This window comes from Amblyraja radiata, chromosome 10 (assembly GCF_010909765.2).
Source record: "Amblyraja radiata isolate CabotCenter1 chromosome 10, sAmbRad1.1.pri, whole genome shotgun sequence".
In the NCBI taxonomy this organism is placed as follows: Eukaryota; Metazoa; Chordata; class Chondrichthyes; order Rajiformes; family Rajidae; genus Amblyraja; species Amblyraja radiata.
In genome coordinates this window covers 44,519,045-44,540,228 of record NC_045965.1, presented here as the reverse complement: position 1 = coordinate 44,540,228, position 21,184 = coordinate 44,519,045, and the positions used below count along the sequence as shown (strand labels likewise).

Sequence of the window (21,184 nt, the reverse complement as noted above, 5' to 3'; positions counted from 1 at the left end):
TTAAGGGCCTAATCACTTTCTTCACACCCTCCAATCCCCTCTCATCACAAGGCAACAATGTTAAGCCATCTAAATGACATCCCTCCTCAGAACTAACTGGACCCTACACATACACAAACCTCTCCCTACCCAAGGATTGGTTCAAAAACTCATGAAGGAATATGAGTAAAAATTAATTTGAAGAGGTCATTGATTCACCACATTATCACAGATCTCTCGTTTATGGCATGTTAAATTCTAGATCTGTGTTCATTATTACCCAGACGAGCTTACATGGCAAAGGGGAAATTATTTTTTGAATTTGGACATGGACATGGACAACTAGTACTATTTATAGAGATGTTATTTATCAAATAATGTTCTTTCCTACCCCATCTCCATCCATTGCAAACTAACCCCCATGTATTCCTCCCCCCACCACCCAACCAGAATCTGTTTCTAGAATGTTTTGGTTTCATATTTCCTGGGTAATTGATATCACTTCTATAACTGAAAGGAGGAATGAACTCAATAATATTCAGCTCTAATTTGTGGTGGAGAGCCAGCAAGAAATATTGCCTTGGAAATTGCTTGATTGTTCATTTCACAGCATTTGGCAATAAATTGTCCTCAATCCATAGATGGTACTATTTTAATTTCACAGGTTTTAAAAAAAAAGGTTTGGGGATTTTGTGAGCTTATTGTTCAATAGTCTGATTCCTTGATGGAATTTGCGGTACATTTGGTTCTGAAAAAGGCATGTTATTCCAAGCCGTATCACGGCAAGTGGTTAGGGGCGGCACAGCAGAAGAGGTGCTGCCTTACAACGGCAGAGATCCGGGTTCAATTGTGACTACAAGTGCTATCTGTACGAAGTTTGTACGTTCTCCCTATGACCACGTGGGTTTCCTCCAGGTACTCCGGTTTCCTCCCATATTTCAAAACAATGCAGGTTTGTAGATTAATCGGCTTCTGTTTTTTTTTTTTTATTGTCGCTAGTGTGATAGAACTAGCGCACAGGTGATCACTGGTCAGTGTGGACTCGGTGGGCGGAAAGGCCTATTTCCATGCTATATCTCTAAACTAAGCTAAACTAAAAGGTGGATAGAAGAAAAGATTCAAAGATATTTTCAAAGCACCTTTGAAAATATGCAATATTCCAATTGACTGCTAGGAATCCCTGGCTCTTGAGCATTCAGACAGGAGAAGAAGCATTCAGGTTGGCATGAAGAATTTCAAGCCTGTGCATGGGAAGCACACGCTGAGCACAAATGATGGAAGGAACATCTCCCCAACTACGTATTGACCAAGCACCCCCACTCCCACCTTTGGCAAAATCAGTGGTTCCCATATTGGTCTCATCAGTCACCTCAGAATTTTTATCATTTGCTTCAACTCAATTCTCTTCAGTCCTGAGGGATCAGCTACAAAGAAGATCAATTTTGATTAAAGTGTACTTTGATGTTTCAGGAAAGATTTATTAATCAAATTTTTGCATTGTATTTTGTCAAAACTGTCACCTATGTAATAACATTAATAATGTTCATCTAATGCTATAAAATTGCAACTTTACCAGTTTGTAATTGGTTTTCTTATTTTCATCAATAGCTCACAGGCATTGAGCAGTTGAAGGTAGATGGGAAACCGACATTGCCGGAAGTCCTTCAGGTGAATAAAATTACATGTAGTGTCAGACCTTGTTGTGACATGAATAATTTAACTATAATTTTGGTTTATCAGAGCAAGTTTCTTAACAATATTAATGTGTTGGACACTATTGAACTACCTGCCTTTTCAGGAGACCTTGTTCATTTCCATATGGTTACCAATTGATTTGGCATCCTCATTAGAAAAGACAAGGTTCAGTATTTCACTGATATTAATGTAGATTAGAATATGCAGACTAGCCCTTGTGTCTTGGTAAAATTGTAAATCATGTCAAGTATTGATTTTTTTTTGGCCTGTATTTTGCACTCAATGGCCAAGTAACAACATTTGCTACTGACCTCAAGGAAAGCTGCCCATAAAGATCTGCTGATCTCTGGCATGAGCTTCCCCTTTCCTGAAGTCAATTGCTGTCAGATGCCAGTTCCAGAAAATCTATGGCATCCAGCAACAATGATGTAATTAACCTGAGCCAGTCATGATGAAGAATCCTTACACCAAATCAGAAAGTAAAAAGGAAGAATTTTGCATTACAGACTGGAGTGTTTGCAAAAGTAGACGATGGAGGCTATCACAAAGATTAAAATAATTTCAAATTATCCGGGGTGGAAATAATCTACACAAGTCAAGTGTTTTTTTAAAATCTGCAAGTAGGTTGTTTCGTGGTAATTATGAATTCATGGAACAAGGCATACCATTTTCAAGCATTTTATTTTACAGCAGGGATAGTTTATAAATAAGTTATTTTGTCATTTAATTGATTTCTAAAGATTAAGTTGGAGAAGGCTGCAGTTCGGTATAACCTATCAACAAGTTGTGCTTGACCAGAGGTGTGTTCTCCAGAAATCGTGTTCGGTTCAGAGTGTAATGGAGGCAAATACTGAGAGTTTCACGATTATTACAAATTTGTGCCACACATTTCACTTTGTCCATATTTAACCATCTCTTTGTAAACTAAAGAATAAATAAACTAATGGAAAGCCACGTTCTAAATAATAATCCAATAGGGTGCTGCACAACATCCTAAATCCATAAATCTATGATCATAAATCCATCTAATATTTGTAAGTATTGGAACAGGAAAACTTATACCTTTTACAATATATGCCATGTGCAAAATTGTACCACAAATTGTAGCAAAAAACGATATAATTTATAATTTACAATATTATAATTTTATGCAAATTTTAAATGGTCTACCTTTACAGGAAGTTTAGACTCTCTTATATAATAGATGGGACTGTTCTTAAGTATCAATACTGAAATGTGACAGCAATTGATGGGGTGTTCCCCATTACCAATCATTTTCTTTACTCTCTTTCTCCCTTGCACCCTCTACCTTTAATACCAATAAAGAATGAGGATTTTCACTATCTGATCGGCTGCTGCTTCCCAACAACCGCCTCATCCTGAATCTGGATTTTTCCATGACTTTTATGCTATTTTACCTAATGTCCACTCCCTTGACTCCTTTCCCAAATAGGTATTGACCATTCAAATTCCCATCTTCGTGCTTTCTCCTTCTCCATTTACCCTCCCACTTGTTTTCAAAAATATGATCACACATCTTTAAAAAAAACATACCCAGCTACTCTATGCTGCCCCGTGGTGGCAAATTAAAGAGATAATGTTCACATGTCATGCAACTCTTGTGGATTTGATCCTAACCTTGAGTGGCGTCTGTGTGGAGTTTACATTATCTCTCTCTATCCACAGTTTTCCCCTAAAGATGTTATTGGTAGGTTAATTAGCGTTTGGAAATATTACCACTTCTATGGAAGGAAGGCAGGAGAATTAGAGGGGAGTTGATGAGCATGCTGGACAAAATAAGTTGCCGGGAAATATGGAGGAACAAGAGTGATGGGAATGCTCTGAAAATGAATATAGACTCGATGGGCCAAATAGCTGCCTCCTATGTCACAATAAATTGTAAAGGAGTGATACCTGACACACTGTAATCTTTACTAAGTGTTTATTAAAGCACATGGCACACACGTCCCAGCACTGACTGCATCCAGCCTTCAGGCATACCGGGACCAAGTGGGAAGGAACAAAGGGAGGATATCACAGTTATACTGATATGATGGGGCGTGGTTAATGGTGATGAGGTAGCTACATTATAGGTTGCATGCATAAACCATCTACATAAATGATCTAAAGTGAAAAGTATTCAAGCTGCTGACAGCCAGCCTTACTCCTGTACCATTTCTTGTTTCTACAACTATTTGTGGCTAATTACTGAGAAGATGAAAGGACTCTGATTTCTATTAAAATATATTATACCTGTGCCCAAGTTCAGTGGCCCATGTTACAACTATGATTTTCTCTTTGATTCCAAGATTAAATTTTGATTCCATATGCTCTTATTGATCAAACTACTACTTTCATGGCATACTAATGCCGTCAAATGCTGTAAATTCATCCATTCCTTTATTACCTCACGAGCAGACTGTCCTGAAGCTAACATGGCCGGCCTTATCGTGACCCTTCAGATCTGGATCTTGTACAGTGCAAAACCAATCTTGTACTAGCTGACTTTCACTGATTACCCAACAGCATTTTGTATATTTGAACTTCTACAACCTATTATTGTCTTTCAAAATGTTGTCTTTCTCCATCTTTTTGTCCCCTGCTTTGTTTCTTTTGTTATTGATGGTTAGGACTTCAGCCTTACAGGCACCACTGGAGACGGAAAAGGCTGCAGATGTTGGAATCGGGTGCAAAAAATGAACTGCCGGAGGACTCAGCTGGTCAAGCAGCATCTGTGGAGGGAAATAGACAGTCAATGTTTCGATTGGAGATTCTTCTTTGGACTGGAATCACTTAACTTAAACATTTCTTCTTTATATCTTTGTGTTCTCCTTTATTCAAGATGTTACCCATCAAACAATAATCTGTTTACGCTTCCTTCGTTTCATTAGGCTCTTGTTAGAAGAACAGAAATACTTAATGTTAATTAAATATTATATAGTTTATATGTGATACGGACACGTTTTTGATAGAACAAAAGCTAAATAATTACCTCAAAGTACTGATTAAACCAACTGTTTTTATACCCAGGACCTACACTTAGTTTTGTTTTCTTTATTCATGTTTGTTTTGCTTCTTGTGTTTTTTAACAGATGGTTGATGACTGGATGAGAGAAAATGGTTTATTGGATCCCAAAGTCAATTCCATATTTGTAACGTGTGGAGATTGGGATTTAAAAACAATGTAAGGAATTTGAATTTATTATACAGGATTGTGAAGGGGTGAAGGGGATTGTTGATCTCTTTCTTTATTACCACCTTTACCAGAATAGGTACTCTAGTCATAGAGTCAGAGTCAAGAACGGGCTCAATCCTGTTTTGTAATATATGTATGCAGTTTTCTAGCTTTTTATAATGTGACAGATTTCTTGACTTTTGGTGTAGGAAGCACCAATTCACATTTATAGAAGTATTGAATGCTATCATTGCAGACGTTAAATATATCAGCACTGCAATGTAGCATGTTTGTGTTTCATACTTTGTACCCAGAGTTAAAAGCCAAAAAAAAGCTCTTGCCGTACTACAAACAAATCAACATTACCTTTTACACTTGGATCAATTTCCTTTCCCAATAGATTTAACATTTGAATGGACCTAGTGTTTAATATAGCTACATGTCGCATGTTAAAATTAATCTGTAACCATTATTAAGAAAGCATTTAAAAAAATAAAAATTAATGGTACATCTATATACTTAAAAGTCTGATCTTGTATGTGGATGTGTGTGTGTGTGTTTTTTGTATATAATCACATCTTCCCGAAAAAACGGCGCTAACCGTAAAATTTTTACATATTATCCGGTAGAGATTTTTCCCGTGGAGTCCGAAATCGCCTTATCTGAAAATGTCATGCTTTATTTCTCGTTATTACTGAAAATGTTCAAAAATCTGTCAAACTTTGAATTAAAAAATTACTGTCCTTCGCTGATGACGTCACAATGGGACTGCGTGCCCTTCTTCCTCGCGCTGCGAGTGACGTCACCCCCCCCCCGACCTCTCCCTCCTCCCCCACCGTTATTCAAGACTCTGCCCGCCCCCCGATCCAAAAGATGCAGAAAGAACGAGCAAGTAGGGGGCCGCCTCACTCGCTGAGTCCACGTTCCCCCCTCTCTGCCCTCGTTGAGGTGACGGGACTGAGCTGTCGGGTCCTTGGGTCGGGTCCTCGGGTCGGGTCAGGTCCTCTCTCTCTGCCCTCCCTCTCTCTGCCCTCCCTCTCTCTGCCCTCCCTCTCTCTGCCCTCCCTCTCTCTGCCCTCCCTCTCTCTGCCCTCCATCTCGCTGCCCTCCATCTCTCTGCCCCCCCTCTCTCTGCCCCCCTCTCTCTGCCCCCTTCTCTCTGCCCCCCCTCTCTCTGCCCCCCCTCTCTTTGCCCCCCCTCTCTCTGCCCCTCTCTCTTTGCCCCCCTCTCTCTGCCCCCCTCTCTCTGCTCCCCCTCTCCCTGCCCCCCCCTCTCTGCCCCCTCTCTCTGACCCCCCCTCTCTGACCCCCCTCTCTGCCCCCCCCTCTCTGCCCCCCCTCTCTCTGCCCCCCCTCATATGTGATATTACTAGACTTAAAATACTGCAAATCTGAATTCAGTTACTGTTTCATTACTCTTGGTTGAAGATTCATATCATACAAAACCACACTTTTTTTTTAGATAAAAAGGACCTGATTACTAATAAATAGTAAGATTAAACGAGAACTTACCAGTTTGAAGTTTGATCTGTATTTTATGAGGAGTTACGATGAGGGATTACGTGAAGAAGCCCGCCAGGACGCATGCGTGTCATTCTTCAAAGCAGCGGTGTGAAATCACAGATAACTGTAATGACTAAACATAGTAAGATTAGAGAAGAGGTACCAGTTAAGTATATGATCAGGGTGGGAGCGGAGGGCACGTAATCCCTCATCGTAACTCCTCATAAAATACAGATCAAACTTCAAACTGGTAAGTTCTCGTTTAATCTTACTATTTTACTTCGGAGTCACGTGAGTGACTACGTGAAGATTTTAAAGCTCTGTGATTTCATGCCGTGGAACGAGTCCATGCATCACGTCTGCCTTGACTGTGGGAGGAATTGTGTTAACATAATTTGGACATGAATTCGACATTGAAATCATAAAAATGTTTAACACAAGTTTATAACCCCTTTTATGGGTTTAAATTAATTTACAGAACTTAAATTGTTTCTGCAAACGTTCCAGATGTAGCTGCAGCCCTGGTGGAAAAAGATTTAAAAAATTTAGTATCCACCCCAGCCTGTGTTAGCAACTGTTTCAGCCATCTTGAGATGGTCTGGACCGTCACTCTTGGTGTGGTTGCTAGTGGCTGACCAAAAAGTGCCTTTTCATTGCCTTTTAGGATATTAGTTTTCTTCATGTATAACGACAGATGTCTTGTTATACACAGACGGTCATCTGTTAGGTATGACCTAATTGTATTGAGGCCTGCTGATCCCTTTTCTGTTCTGCTTACTATCTCATAAATATGAAACTTAATATTTTCTGTTGAGAAAGTCATGTTGTCCAGTCTGGTGTTTGCAGTGACTGTACCCTTTGTGCCGTGACCAATACCATTAGCATGACTGTTTAATGTCAGTCTGTGTAGGGACAGAACTGTTGCTGGAGACCAATTCCTGAGCATCTTCAGGATTATTCTCACATCCCATATTAGGGAGTATCTGGTTCCCCTCATGGGTTTTGTACCAGTGGGTGAGTCCCAACAGTGTAATGGTCTGTCCCCTGCCATAGGTAAGTCGATAGGGCACTTCTGGCGCAGTTGATGGCACTATAACTGAGCCCCTCATCATAGTGGAGGCCTGCCAGATATTCCAGAACAGATTGGATGTTCATGTCTCTGATTCCGTGTTTGATACCACTGGGAACCATGGTTGTGTGTTGTTCATTAAATTTGCGTGACCTGGTGTTTGCCAATGAATTTAGTCTTCCTGGTAGGTAAGTGGCTGGTATCCAAATATCTCTCTGGATACACCATTGCCGATTTGTATAGCCAGATTGTCACATGACGTCGATTTGTTTCCACCCTGTGGTTAATGTATGCTACCACGGTGGTATGGTATTGGTGGCTCCGCACCCAAGTGTACTGGCATCAGTTTGTAGTACCATGGAAAGGTTACTGACAATGCTTGGATAGGAACAAGGCCAGATGTTGTCTATCCACCATTTTAGTTCCATTTTAGCTTGATTGGTAGTTTCACAGATCTGTCAAAGTGACCTGCATAATTTAGAGTGCTTGTATTTTGCTCTCTGTATGTTTTGGTAATGTAGAGGTCCAAATTGTGTGGCTGGAAAGGCAGCCATCATTATGCCAATTACTTTAGCTACCAATCTGATGGATGGTTTGCTGATGTCAGTGAGGTTATTGCAAGCCTCTATTAAATCTGTAGCCTTTCCCTTAGGCAGAGTCACCGACATGTGAACTGAGTCAATGGTGAAACCCCAGGTAGTCCATAGTAGTGGAAGACGTTAGTTTAGATTTAACTGGATGAAAAATGAATCCCAGTTTTCCAAATAACTTTTTTGTGGCTGTTACAGTTTGTTTGGCCAATTCCAAAGTTATGCCCATAATGAGTATGTCATCTAAATATGCCATGACCATGTGTATACGTTTCCGTAGAAACGCTTGGGCTGGTTTCAATTTTTTTGTGAACAGCCTGGGCTGATGATAACCCATTTGGCAATACTTTATACTGTCTGAGTTGTCCCATCCAGTTAAATTTTTGAGTAACATCTGTGGTCACCTCGTATAGGCACTGAATGGTAAGCATCTTTTAAATCGGTGCTGGCCATTGAAGTAACCTTAGGGAATTAATTGTTAAGCAGTAACAAAGGTATCTATTTTGTCAGATCTATGATGATGCGATGACCATCATCTTTTTTGTTCTGATAAATATATTGGACACGAATTCTAATGGTTCGTGTTGAGTTTTCTCAATTACACCTTTTATGTGAAGCCGCTTCAGTTCAGCTTGCGCTTTTGATATCCCTTTATCAAAAAGCACGAATATTCGGTTCAGTATATGTTGAACTGGAGGGCTGTACTTGTGTATAAACTCTGTTGTATATCCCTGGATACTGCTTAATCATGCTTCATGCATTCAGAAAAGAGTGTAATCTCCACCCAATCTCCGTGCCCACTGTATATTGTAGGGAACCAGACCCACCTACCTCTATAGTTACCAGTGGCAGGTTTACTTTTCATAGGTTCTTCGCTGTTGTTGTAGCGCTGGGGTCTGGATTTTCGGTTTGGTTGGCGTTGGAGGTCCCGCATCTTCCGAGAAGGCCGGTCTGGGCCATGGCCTAAAAGACTCATGTTTTTGAGTACCGGTCCTTCGAGCTTTCACCAGTTTTGCTGGTGGGTGCGTGGGGGTGCTAGGTTCCAGTAGGTTCTCTTGTTCCTGCACCCCCTGCACACTTTCTTCTGCGGACCCCTCTTCCAGGTCAGCCCAGAACTGACCCGCAGTGCTTCCCTCTGATGAGGTAGAAGCACTGTGCAGCCCTCAAAGAGGTACTGCTGTGGGTTTATCATAGGGCCCACAGTGACCCGACTCCATGTCCCGGAGTCTGTCACGTTGGAGCAAAGCTCCATACACCGCTTCTTCCCGCTCCAGCGCTCTCGGGCGCTGGCCGCCGGCGGTGATTCAAAGTCGGACTCCTCTGAGTCCACGACCTTGTTTGTTTTGTGTCTAGCCTTTCCGCCCGGCCGCGTGGATCTGGCCGGTGCGGAGGCGACATCGGGCACAGCTGATCCCACTACGGGTGATCCAAGTGCCGCTGGCTGCTGCTGGCTGCCCGCTGCTCCACGGTCCTCCTTCTCCAGCTTTGTCCTTACTGTCCTTCCGTGGAGTGGATATGGCCAGTGTGGAGGACATCTGGCACAGCTGATTCCATCTAGCCCACCAGCTTTGTCGCAGCCCATTGTTTCTGCACCTGCAATCAGCATGGAAATACAGAAAAGACCGCAGCTCTTACCTGCAGGTCCAAGTTAAATCATTGCTACGGGTGAGCGTCGTTCCACCCCGTCTGCTGCCGTTATTGACTGGTCAAAAGCCAACGGCCCCGTTTGAATGGTCTCCCGCCCGGCCGTGGTGTTCTGGCCGGCGCGGGACCAAAGTCGGCACTGCTCTTCCCATTACGGGAGATAAACGTGCCTTCAGCTGCTGCCGGCTGCCTGCGACTCCGCTGTCTGCCCCAGCCAGCTTCACTAGCAGCACTTGTGGACACTCCTTAGTCCAGCTTTCCCTCCTGTACAGACCCAGCGCGGGGAAAACATTAGTTTTGCTCCCTCTCCCGCCCGGCCCGGTGCGGGAGCGAGTCGGGAGAGAAAGTCGGGCACAGCTATTCCCATTACGGGAGATAAACGTGCCTTAAGCTGCTGCCGGCTGCCTGCGACTCCGCTGTCTGCCCCAGCCTCTTGCAGCAGCTTTTCTCCTTTTGTCCCCTGATTTTAAACGGGGGACAGAACACAAATACAACCCACTGTCTTTGTGGGTTGTTGGCTCCGATTTCCTCCACCCGTTTGGGGTGAAGTTTGGCACTCGCTCCCGTTATGGGAGATAGTGGTGCCGACGTCCGTTGCTGGCTGCCTGCTGCTGTTCAGCGGCAGCTCGGCAGCCTTTCTTCAATCAAGAAAAAAGGTAAGGAAAATTCTCTTACCTGTTGTTGCTGGTTGTCAACCTGCCGTTCGGGAGGAACGTCCTTCCTCCCGCTGTGATTTCCGCAGCCCCACGGATCCATGTAGCATAGGTCCTTGGGGCTGTTGTCCGAGTTTGTCGGACTGACGGCTCCGGAGTACTCCCTTGTCGGTTTCCCGGAGCTAAAGTCGCACGAACTCCCGATAAGGGAGACTGTCGTGCCACCGGCCGTTGCTGGCTGCCTGCTGCTTGCAGACTCCTCCCCCGCCAGCTTTCAACAGCCTTCTGTAGAAAAAAGGTAAGTAAGAAAACGACGTTCCCTTACCTACTGTTGCAGGTTCAAAAATCCTGCCATTTGGGAGGAACGTCCTTCCTCCCGACAATGACGAGTTGCAATGCGTGTAGCGCAAATGACACGCATGCGTCCTGGCGGGCTTCTTCACGTAGTCACTCACGTGACTCCGAAGTAAAATTAGATAATTACATGCATTTATGTTATAAATTCAGGACAGCATACTGGCTTTGTAATGAAGCCTGTTATTGTCAGATATTCAAATAACATAAATAGCCAATAATAACATTATAGTCCAAAATTTGCTGATTATGAATTGCATATGCCAATATTAATGTTCAAATAGGCCATTAACTTTGGGGAAGATGAGAAGCCCATGAATTACAACTCTTCTCAGATGGCTGGCTGCTTTTCACTGCTCCACTGTTGACTTCATAAATAGAGAATATCATCATTCTACATCACTGATGATAGAATACACAGACCAGATAAATTTGCCCTTTAATTAACTGTATATGTACTCTTTATTTTGTTGTCTATTGTGGACGATGATGGCTACTGTACCCTTTTAACTGTCATAATTGTTATTAAATATCAATCAACTTCTTACACAGAGGACTCATAAATTGAGAAAGTGAATTGTTAGAGATTTATTTTGAGAATTGCATTTTTTTTCCTTTGATTTTTTAACCATCCCTTTATCTTGGTATAATCTTGCAGTTGTTATTTACTTTAGTCTCAAAGGTATTGACAATAGTCACAATTTCTAAAAAAGATCAGCATAGACAGACAGAACCTGAGGTGCTTTGTCTCCTCCGTATGTTCCATCTTCCTTACCACAGTGCTCACACACATTAGGACACGTGTCCAGGATATTAGGCCAATTGCAATATCCTGCCATAGAACCCAGACTGATAATTTCAGCAGAGATTAAGATAAATCTCATTCCTGATTTATTCAACTCAGAGCCACATCAAATGATGTGTTTTTTGTAGAGCCATGTCAGGAGATTTATGCTTTAATACCAATTTTGCTCTTTTCTCTTTTCTCTGTTTTATTTTAAGTACCTATGCATTATCTGGTGCCTATATGAATCACATTGAAATCAAAACATCTAATTGCAAACTGGCTCTAGAGGTAAATCTTTCAGCTAATTGAAGTATGAAATTCGGTAGATAATGGTAAGACGAGGTCAATCTCCAATGCAATTTTTTTTATCGTAAGGGGAGGCATTAACACGAGATGATGCGGTTTACCTATGACATAAGCTTGATCATGTCTGCATATAGGATGAAAAGAAAGGCCAACTTGGATTTTTTAAATGTTAGTAGTTGTTTGAATATCATTTCTTTGATAATGTGCTGGAGTTTGAGATTTTACTCTGTTCACCCATTGGAAGAGTTTTGTTCTTACTTTTTTTTTAATCTCTTAAAAAATGTTTTCAAGACTGTTCGTGGGAAGTTGTTGATTGACCTTATTTGCAAACCATTGTAGTACTTGTAATGGTGTTCCAGTAAGTTTATTCTCAGAATTTGAAAAAATGATTATGAATTTGAAAGAATGAGTGACATAAAAGAAAAGTTGGAATTGATGTTGATGCTCCAGTCTTCTTGGAGGTATTGGTTAGAGGCATTGAAGGCATTATTAGAAAATATTTTGTGAATTACGATTGTGCATTCTTATGATAGTCAGTGCATTAAGTAGCCATAGTGATTGCAAATGTTTAGTTCAGTCCAAGAGTCATGTCATAAGTGTAGAAGAATTAGGCCAATCGGCCCATCAAGTCTACTCCGCCCTTCAATCGTAGCTGATTTATCTCTCCCTCCTAACCTCATTCTCCTGCCTTCTCCCCATAACCCCAGACACCCATATTAATCAAGAATCTATCTATCTCTGCCTTAAGAATATCCATTGACTTGGCCTCAACAGACTTCTGTGGCAAAGTATTCCACAAATTCACCATCTTCTGACTAAAGAATTTCCTCTTCCATAAAGGAACGTCCTTTTCTGAGGCTATGACCTCTGGCCCTAGACACTCCCATGAGTGGAAACATCCTCTCCATATTCACTCTATCCAAGCCTTAAGAGTGATATTGTTAACTGCTTAGTTCTAGATAGAGTGTGTAAGAAAGAACTGCAGATGCTGGTTTAAATCGAAGGTGGACACAAAATGCTGGAGTAACTCAGCGGGATAGGCAGCATCTCTGGAGAGAAGGAATGGGTGACGTTTCGTGTCTGAAGAAGGGTCTCGGCCCGAAACATCGCCCATTCCTTCTCTCCAGAGATGCTGCCTGTCCCGCTGAGTTACTCCAGCATTTTGTGTCTACCTTGGTCCCAGATTGAGTTGAGCTTCACGAGTGTTGTGACCAGAATTTCATTGTACACCAGATTTGGAGTTGTAAATGGTGGAGACGCCTTGAAGGGGTCAGGAGATAAGTTAATCACAGCAGAATACTCAACATCCGTCCTGCTTTTTAGTCATGAACATGGGACTGGTCAGGTAAGCTTCTGTTCGGTTATGTCACATCATAAATCAACAAGTAGGATTACTTACCTAATGTTGTTACATTATTAGATTAACAACCTGTAAATGTAAATTCAAATCCCACAAGGACAATAGTGAAAATTAATTCAGTAGATATTGGTATCCCCAAAACAATGTTCCACCAATAGTGTAAATCAAGTTTGTTTAGTAAAGCTTTGTAGATTATGGTTCTTGAAATAATATCTTATTTGCATGATACCGGAGAATACCAAACTTTTAAACATAATGTGGTATTTGTACTAAAAGGAAACTGAAATGGGATGGAAAAACTATTTAATTCAGTGCTTAATTGTGGCCCAAACTAAATTGACATTACTTGCGTAATGGAAAGGGGGGAAAGAGAAATGATGATGGAGCATTTGTGTTCAGTCACAAGAAGGTGACTGAACTGTCAGCATGTGACAATTTCAAACCAATAGGGAACTAAAGCATGTGAGGATGAATATATGAGGATCAATGATTTTCTGTCATGGATTAGACTTCAGCTAAAACTCGTAATTCACTTTCTTAGGTTACTTTTCTTTAAAAAAAACGTTGAATATCAGTCGACTGACAATCATTTGTAAATTAATACCCTCCTAATATTTCCCTGGGCTACATCAGGTCTTCAGTTATGAGTAGAATGGGCTGAAAACCTCAAAGGTAAAAATGTAATTAGGTTTGTTTTTCTCTTACAGACACAGATGAGATAAATACTGTTGTTGGCAGGGGATCTTCCAAGTGTGTTTTGAAGTCTGCTGTGTTCCATTTAGCATCAAAACTTATTTTCTTCTCTGCCAACTCCTTCCCTGACCCAGCATTATTAGTAGTGGCACTTCATTTTGTCGGAGTTAAACATACCTTTCTTGCATTCCAAAGTAAACTAAGTGAAAAAAAATTCAGTTTGCTCCTGTTAAATTTAAATCTTAATAACCTGTTTGTTAAAAATGTGATGTCTCTGTAAATAATTGTGAGAAGTTTTCATTCTTTACATTTCATAGACATAATCTATATATTTCACTTCTGTGAAGTTACCATATATGTCTAACTGTGTCCAGGAGCACAGAGGTGATAGTGCTGCTGACAGCCTCATACAATATTTATTGAGGCCTGGAAGTTGTCGATGTGACCTCTGGGTCATTTGGTTAACTGTCACACACTTGGGTTTTAATGGAATCACTTGTCCACTGTGCTGGAGATTTCAACGTTATAACCACTGGAGTCCAACCAGTTTTCACCTTCAGCAACCGGAGTAACATTCTTTTGAGAGAGTGACTTTAGAAAAGACATTAAATGCTCAAACCAATGTCTTCTTTCAAAATAAAAAGCCTGATGCCAGATTTCATTAGCACAGGATGACAGCTGTCATGGAGTCAAATTTTCTATTTTCAGAGTCCTTAATGCCAAAATTCCATTTCATGGGCACTGACATTTAGCACTGATGTGCTGCTCACACACTTGTTACACTGCAGATGGAAATGGCAAAAAAATGCTCTACTGTTTAGAAATGTATAAGTGCTTCACAACAAAATCTGTGCTCAGTCATCACCCAGAGAATGACCTTAAGGAACAATTGCATACACAAACATTAGATGGAAGTGACAGACAGATGAATTGGAAATGTTTACAGTGCAGGAAAGTGTGGTTGGATATGCTGCATTTTGGTGATATTCTTCAGATATTTTTCTCTGCTTTAGTTTTTTAAGGGTCTTCTGGCCTTTGACCTCCCAGCAGCTAGGAAATCTACTACGAACCAAAAGTTGAACAGAAAAAAAAATCAACACAATATTTTACCATCCTTGAATTATTACATTCAGGTGATGGTATAGTAAACATTCCACTAGAATGTTGCTTAGGGTATAATTTTCCATTTTGTTAAATAATAAATGTGTATTTCAATGTACTTTCAATTTCCAGCTGTTACATTCACACTATTTTTTCATGAAAGTTAAAAAGTGCATTGAAGTACACATTTTGCATCAAACATCAATTGTAAATCAGAATGGCATAAGATGATAAGGTATGAATATTAACATTATTTTACGGCTGACTATTGACCTCTGCCGTGGCAGTATTTAGCATCTTTTCAGCATAGGCTCATTTTTCTTATTTGGAACAAGATGGGCTGATTAAAACTTCTTAAAAATGGGAGAGATGCTCAGTGTTTCTTAAGGTAAAATACCTTCACATGGGACATTTGCACAATGAACGCTCATGCATTGTTGGCAATTGAATGGAATTTGAACTGGCTTGGAGACCTAACTTGCTGAAAAATCATATTTTTTGTGTTTGATTATCAAAACAACTTTCAGTTTTCGCCATACATGTAATGTAGTGGAAAAAAAGAAGCATGCGAACGTTAACATCAAAGGAACACGAGTTGCTCATTTCATCCCCTGAGCCCTGCTCCCCTCGTCAATTAGATACATGTGTTTCACTTCTCACGTGGAATGCTGCTCATTTGATAAGATAGATACAATGATTTATTATTTATTTTGGGAACCCTACTCTTGGCTTTCCTTTGTCTGAGGCACAGGAGGTCAATTGTAGCATGTTCACTGCCATTTACTATGATTAGCTTGGTACAAGCTAAAGCACCAAATCTTGTGGCTTTTGGCAGAGAGGCACCACCGGGATTTAATTTTTCATTGTCAATATGCTGCCACTCTACAACATTATCCATGGACACATTATTTTCTCTTTGATAATCTCCATTTATCTGTTTACCACCCATCTGAACTTCATAACTGAAAATGTCAACTCATTTTGAAGGTAGACATGTGGTAGGTTTCCAAATATTACTTAATTTTTTGGGATTAGGGTGAAATTGTATAGAGTAGCCATTCGGATGAGTGATACATGTCTTGAGTGGAATAAAAGGGCATTAGCCTGAATTTTTTTAAATCTGCAGATGCTTTCTCTGTAAAATTCCTTGAGCATTTCTAGTATTTTCTATCTTTATTACTGATTTACAGCATCTGCAGCATTTTAATTTTATATCTTTGCATGTTGAGCTTTCGAAATCATCAAATGTGTCTTGTAAACAATGAATTGCAAGCCTCTTATCGATGCAGTTCCTTTACATTAAGTGAGACAGATCAAATTTAGATGTGCTGCTCCTGCATTTGAATTGATAGCTGAAAATACATTACATAATATGAGCATTTACTAACAAATGAAATGCTTTTGTACATAAATTTTTGTTAATTTTTCTTATGCTGGTCAGTAAATAGATCAACAAATAAAATATTTTTGATCTACTTATTGACTGGCATGAGAATAGAAAATTGTAACTTTGTGTTTCTGCATTGTGATCTCCACAAAAGGTATTATGGCATTGAAATGTATCATGGCAATATAAATTTATTATCCTGATTTGAGAGAAAATCAGTACACAAATGTAACACACATTTTATCATATTTATGTCAGTCAAATATTATTTAATACAAACTGAGGAAATCATTGCTGTAACTAAAGTATAAGAGTTCAAACAAAATAAAACAAGGTCAGCAATAATTTCTATACTTGGATTTAAATCATGAAACAACGGTAATCATTTTAATTTTATACCAGTACATCTCTGAGGCATGAAGTGATACAGTCTCAGACACAGACTTACCACCATATCATCCCACCACCCCCACAGCACTCCCCCCCCCCCTTATCCTTGCCTTGATAGCTCTAATGAAAATGTGTTTGGCAGCCTTTGTCTGGTTCCCAGGAGCAATGACTGAATAGCATAAAATCACCTTCATTATTGCCAATGGCTGGCACATAAAATGTCTCCAAAAATTATCAAAATTTGCAATATGTACATAACATTAAATAAAGAGCTGCAGGGGCAACACTATGATGCAGTGCTTTGTAGTTAAGTACACTGAAACATGAAAATGAAGTATGCAATTGCAGGTATGATATATTCCTCAGTAAACTTATCATTCAGGCACTTTTACATTTTTAGATTTCAGTGCCCCCCATAATGTTTGGGACAAAGACCCATCATTTTATATTTTTAGTTTATAGTGCCCTCCATAATGATTGGGACAAAGACCATCATGCCTCTGTACTCCACAACTTGAGATTTGTGATAGAAAAAATCACGTGGTTAAAGTGCACATTGTCAGATTTTAATAAAGGCAATTTTTATACATTTTGGTTTCACCAGGTAGAAATTACAGCAGTGTTTATACATTGTCCCCCCCCCCCATTTCAGGGCACCATAATGTTTGGGGGACAGCATTGTCATGTAAATGAAAGTAGTCATGTTTAGTATTTTGTTGCATATCCTTTGCATGCAATGACTGCTTGAAGTCTGCGATTCATGGACATCATCAGTTGCTGGGTGTCTTTGCTGGTGATGCTCTGCCAGGCCTGTATTGCAGCCATCTTTAGCTTATGCTTGTTTTGGGGGCTAGTCCCCTTCAGTTTTCTCTTCAGCATATAAAAGGCATGCTCAGTTGGGTTCAGATCGGGCAGATTGACTTGGCCACTCAAGAATTGACCATTTTTTAGCTTTGAAAAACTCCTTTGTTGCTTCAGCAGTATGTTTGGGATCATTGTCTTGCTGTAGAATGAACTGCCGGCCAATGAGTTTTGAGGCATTTTTGAACTTGAGAAGATAGGATGCGTCTATACACTTCAGAGTTCATAATGCTACTACCATCAGCTGTTGTATCATCAATGAAGATAAGTGAGCCAGTACCTTCAGCAGTCAAACATGCTGAGACCATAACACCCCCACCACTGTGTTTCACAGATGAGGTGGTATGCTTTGGATCTTGGGCAGTTCCTTCTCGCCTCCATACTTTGCTCTTGCTATCATTCTGATATAAATTAATCTTCATCTCATCTGTCCACATGACATTTTTCCAGAACTGTGGTTGCTCTTTTAAGTACTTCTTGGCAAACTGTAACCTGGTCATCTATTTTGGAGGCTAACCAGTGGTTTGCATCATGCAGTGTAGCCTCTGTATTTCTGTTCATGGACAGTGGTCATTGACAATTCCAAGCCTGACCCCTGAAGAGTGTTTCTGATCTGGCGGACAGGTGTTTGGGGATTTTTCTTTATTATGGGGAGAATTCTTCTGTCATCAGCTGTGGAGGTCTTCCGTGGCCTGCCAATCCCTCTGCGATTAGTAAGCTCACCAGTGCTCTCTTCTTAATGATGTTCCAAACAGTTGATTTTGGTAACCCTAAGGTTTGGCTGATGTCTCTAACAGTTTTATTCTTGTTTCTCACTCATAATGGCTTCTTTGACTTTCGTTGACACAACATTGGTCCTCATATTGATAAACAGCAATAAAAGTTTACAATGGTGATGGAAAGTCTGGAGGAAAGACTAGGTGCTGAGAGCTCTCTTATACCTGCATAAAGAAGGAAATTAAACACACCTGAGCAATTACAAACACCTGTGAAGCCATTATGGTGCCCTGAAATGTGGGGACTATGTATAAACACAGCTCTAATTTCTACATGGTAAATCCAAAATGTATAAAAATACCCTTTAATAAAATCTGACAATGTGCACTTTACCCGCATGTGATTTATTTCTGTTACAAATCTCAAATTGTGGAGTACAGAGGCAAATAAATAAATGATGGGTATATGTCCCAAACATTATGGAGGGCACTGTATTTTGAACCTTGTTGTCATTCTAGAAAAATATATCATTTTGTTTAAATAGTATCCTATGTTATCTGAGTATCCTTGTTACTCAAACCTAGTGCCTTATGTTGTCAATAAAAATAGGAGCATTTAAAGCATCGAGAAAATAAATGGAATGCTTTTCAATTTGTTTCAGATTTTAGTTTTTACTTTAGTACTCCCATTTAGAATGTAGCAAAATGATACAGCACTAAACTCTAAAATTATTTGCAAACAACAAAACAACAAGGTAGCATAGTTATTAGAACTTTTCATATAAAATGTTGGAAGTACTCAGCAGATCAGGCACTATCTGTGGGGACAGAAATGGATTAAAAGTTTCAGATAAGTGATCTTTTATAAGAACTGGGAACAGTTTCTTACTGGTGAATAGACTTTGTTAGTAGAAGGTTCTTAGTGTCATAGAGGCACACAGTGCTGAAACAAGTTATTTAACCCAACTTGTCCATGCCTCCCAAGTTGTTTGACCAAGCTAGTTCAGTTTGCCTCCGCCAGTTCCATATCTCCAAACCTTTCCAAACCATAACCATACTTCCGATCCATTCTGTTGAGAGAACAGGTCGAGAAGTTATAAAAGTTCAGTAAATTAACCATTTCTCTTAAATCTGCAGTATTGCTCTGCTGTTCTATAATTGCATGTTCTTTAGGCACAGGCCAGTTTCCAGAAGACTGGAGGATAGCTGACATTGTTCCTGTATTCACGAAGAACAGCAGGGATAAGCCAGATAACCACTGGTTGGTCAGTAGTGGGGAACTTATTGGAAACGATTCTGAGGGTCAGCATTTATTTGCATTTGGAAAAGCAAGGACTGATTATTGATGGGTCGGCATGGGCTTATGATTGAGAAGTTTTATCTCGTGAATTTGCTTTTTAAAAAGTGACCAGGAAGTTTGATGCAGGCAGGGTGTATAGACATTTTATACATTGACTTTAGTGAGACATTTAAACTATAATGTTTTATTTTTAATGTTTTATGTTTTATGTTTTATTCTTAATTGTTTACTGTATGTCGTATTGTTACTTGCGAGCAGAGCACCAAGGCAAATTCCTTGTATGTCTACATACTTGGCCAATAAACTTATTCATTCATTCATTCACATTTCGCTCCTACTTGACAGGCTTGCTCATAAGGTTAAGACATGGTATCTAGGGTCAGTTGGCTGATTGTATAGCAAGCAAGGCTTTTTGAAGACGACAACAGGAAATAGAAACCTTGTATGGAGCATTGGCAGATGTAATTTAATCCTGAAATTTTCTATTTTTATTTAAGATTTCCAATATCTGAAATCTTCTATGATTTTCAAGAAGCTGAACATCTGTTTTAGGTGGATGTTCTGAGTAGTTTGATAGCACCAACTGCTAAATCAATAAATGGGAAACTTTATGGTGCCTCTGTCCAAATCCATTTGTTATCATTTTCATTCATTTTATCTGATGATTGTGTGTACTCAATAATTCCCTTATTGAACTGTCGCCTGGTTATCTGAGGGAGTTTAATTTGCATCCAATGAAATTGAATGTCAGGGTATTCCTTGGGAATTTTTACAAGTAAATGCAATAAAAGAGTGGACAGTCTCCTGTTACAACAGAGCTCAGTATAAGCATATGGCTATATGAGTGCAGTCTGTGAGTTCCTGCACCCATATAGCTACAATAGTAGCAAATCATTATGCTTAGTTGCTTATACTTGTGGGCTGAAGGGGGAGGTAGGTGGAGTGTTTTGAGAGGAAGTATTGAATAAAGATCACGGAGGTGAGAGAAGGGGTTTCTTCCCACCTGTTATCAAGAAACTGGACGGTCCTCTCATTGGCTAGAGGGAAGTCCTGACCCCCCCCCCCCTCCCCCCCATCTACCTCATTGGAGGCCTTTGAACTTTTTTTAATTGGACTTTATCGGACTTCAATGTTATATCATTTCATTAAATGTTGTGCCCTTTATCCTTTATCTTTACACTGTGGACAACTTGATTATATTAATGAATAGTTATTTTTGACTGGATAGCATGCAAACAAAAGCATTTCACTCTCATTTCAAGTAACATAATAATCAACTAAACTAAACTATGAAGGGGAAACCAGGATAGAGAGACACTGACGGAAAATATAAATGGAGAGGAAACAAAAGGAGGGAAGGGATTTGTATTGTGTGAACCCTATTCAGTTGAACTTGGTTTCCAATTATCTTGGATTTGCTTACCAATGGATGAATATCTCAAGTCTATTAAGACCATGAAGTGGCTGATGTGCAATGACAAAACTGGAGTGGAAGCAAGTCATCTTCAACCTCAAGGAACTGCCAAAGAAAAAGAAGATAATCTGCACTAATTCTGTGTACTTTTATTGGTAATCATTCAGAAACAAGTCAAGAATGTCGCTCAGACTGAGAATAGATGGG

At 40.0% G+C, this 21,184-nt stretch overlaps 1 protein-coding gene across 1 annotated transcript in view; it reads left to right on the top strand.

Moving 5' to 3' along the window:
- Positions 1-21,184, top strand: part of eri3 (ERI1 exoribonuclease family member 3) — a 298,681-nt gene that overhangs the window by 44,711 nt on the left and 232,786 nt on the right. The window contains exons 4-5 of the mRNA XM_033028710.1: positions 1,588-1,647; positions 4,767-4,858. Of these exons, the coding sequence (XP_032884601.1) occupies positions 1,588-1,647; positions 4,767-4,858 (152 nt within the window). The remainder of the gene's footprint in view (positions 1-1,587; positions 1,648-4,766; positions 4,859-21,184) is intronic.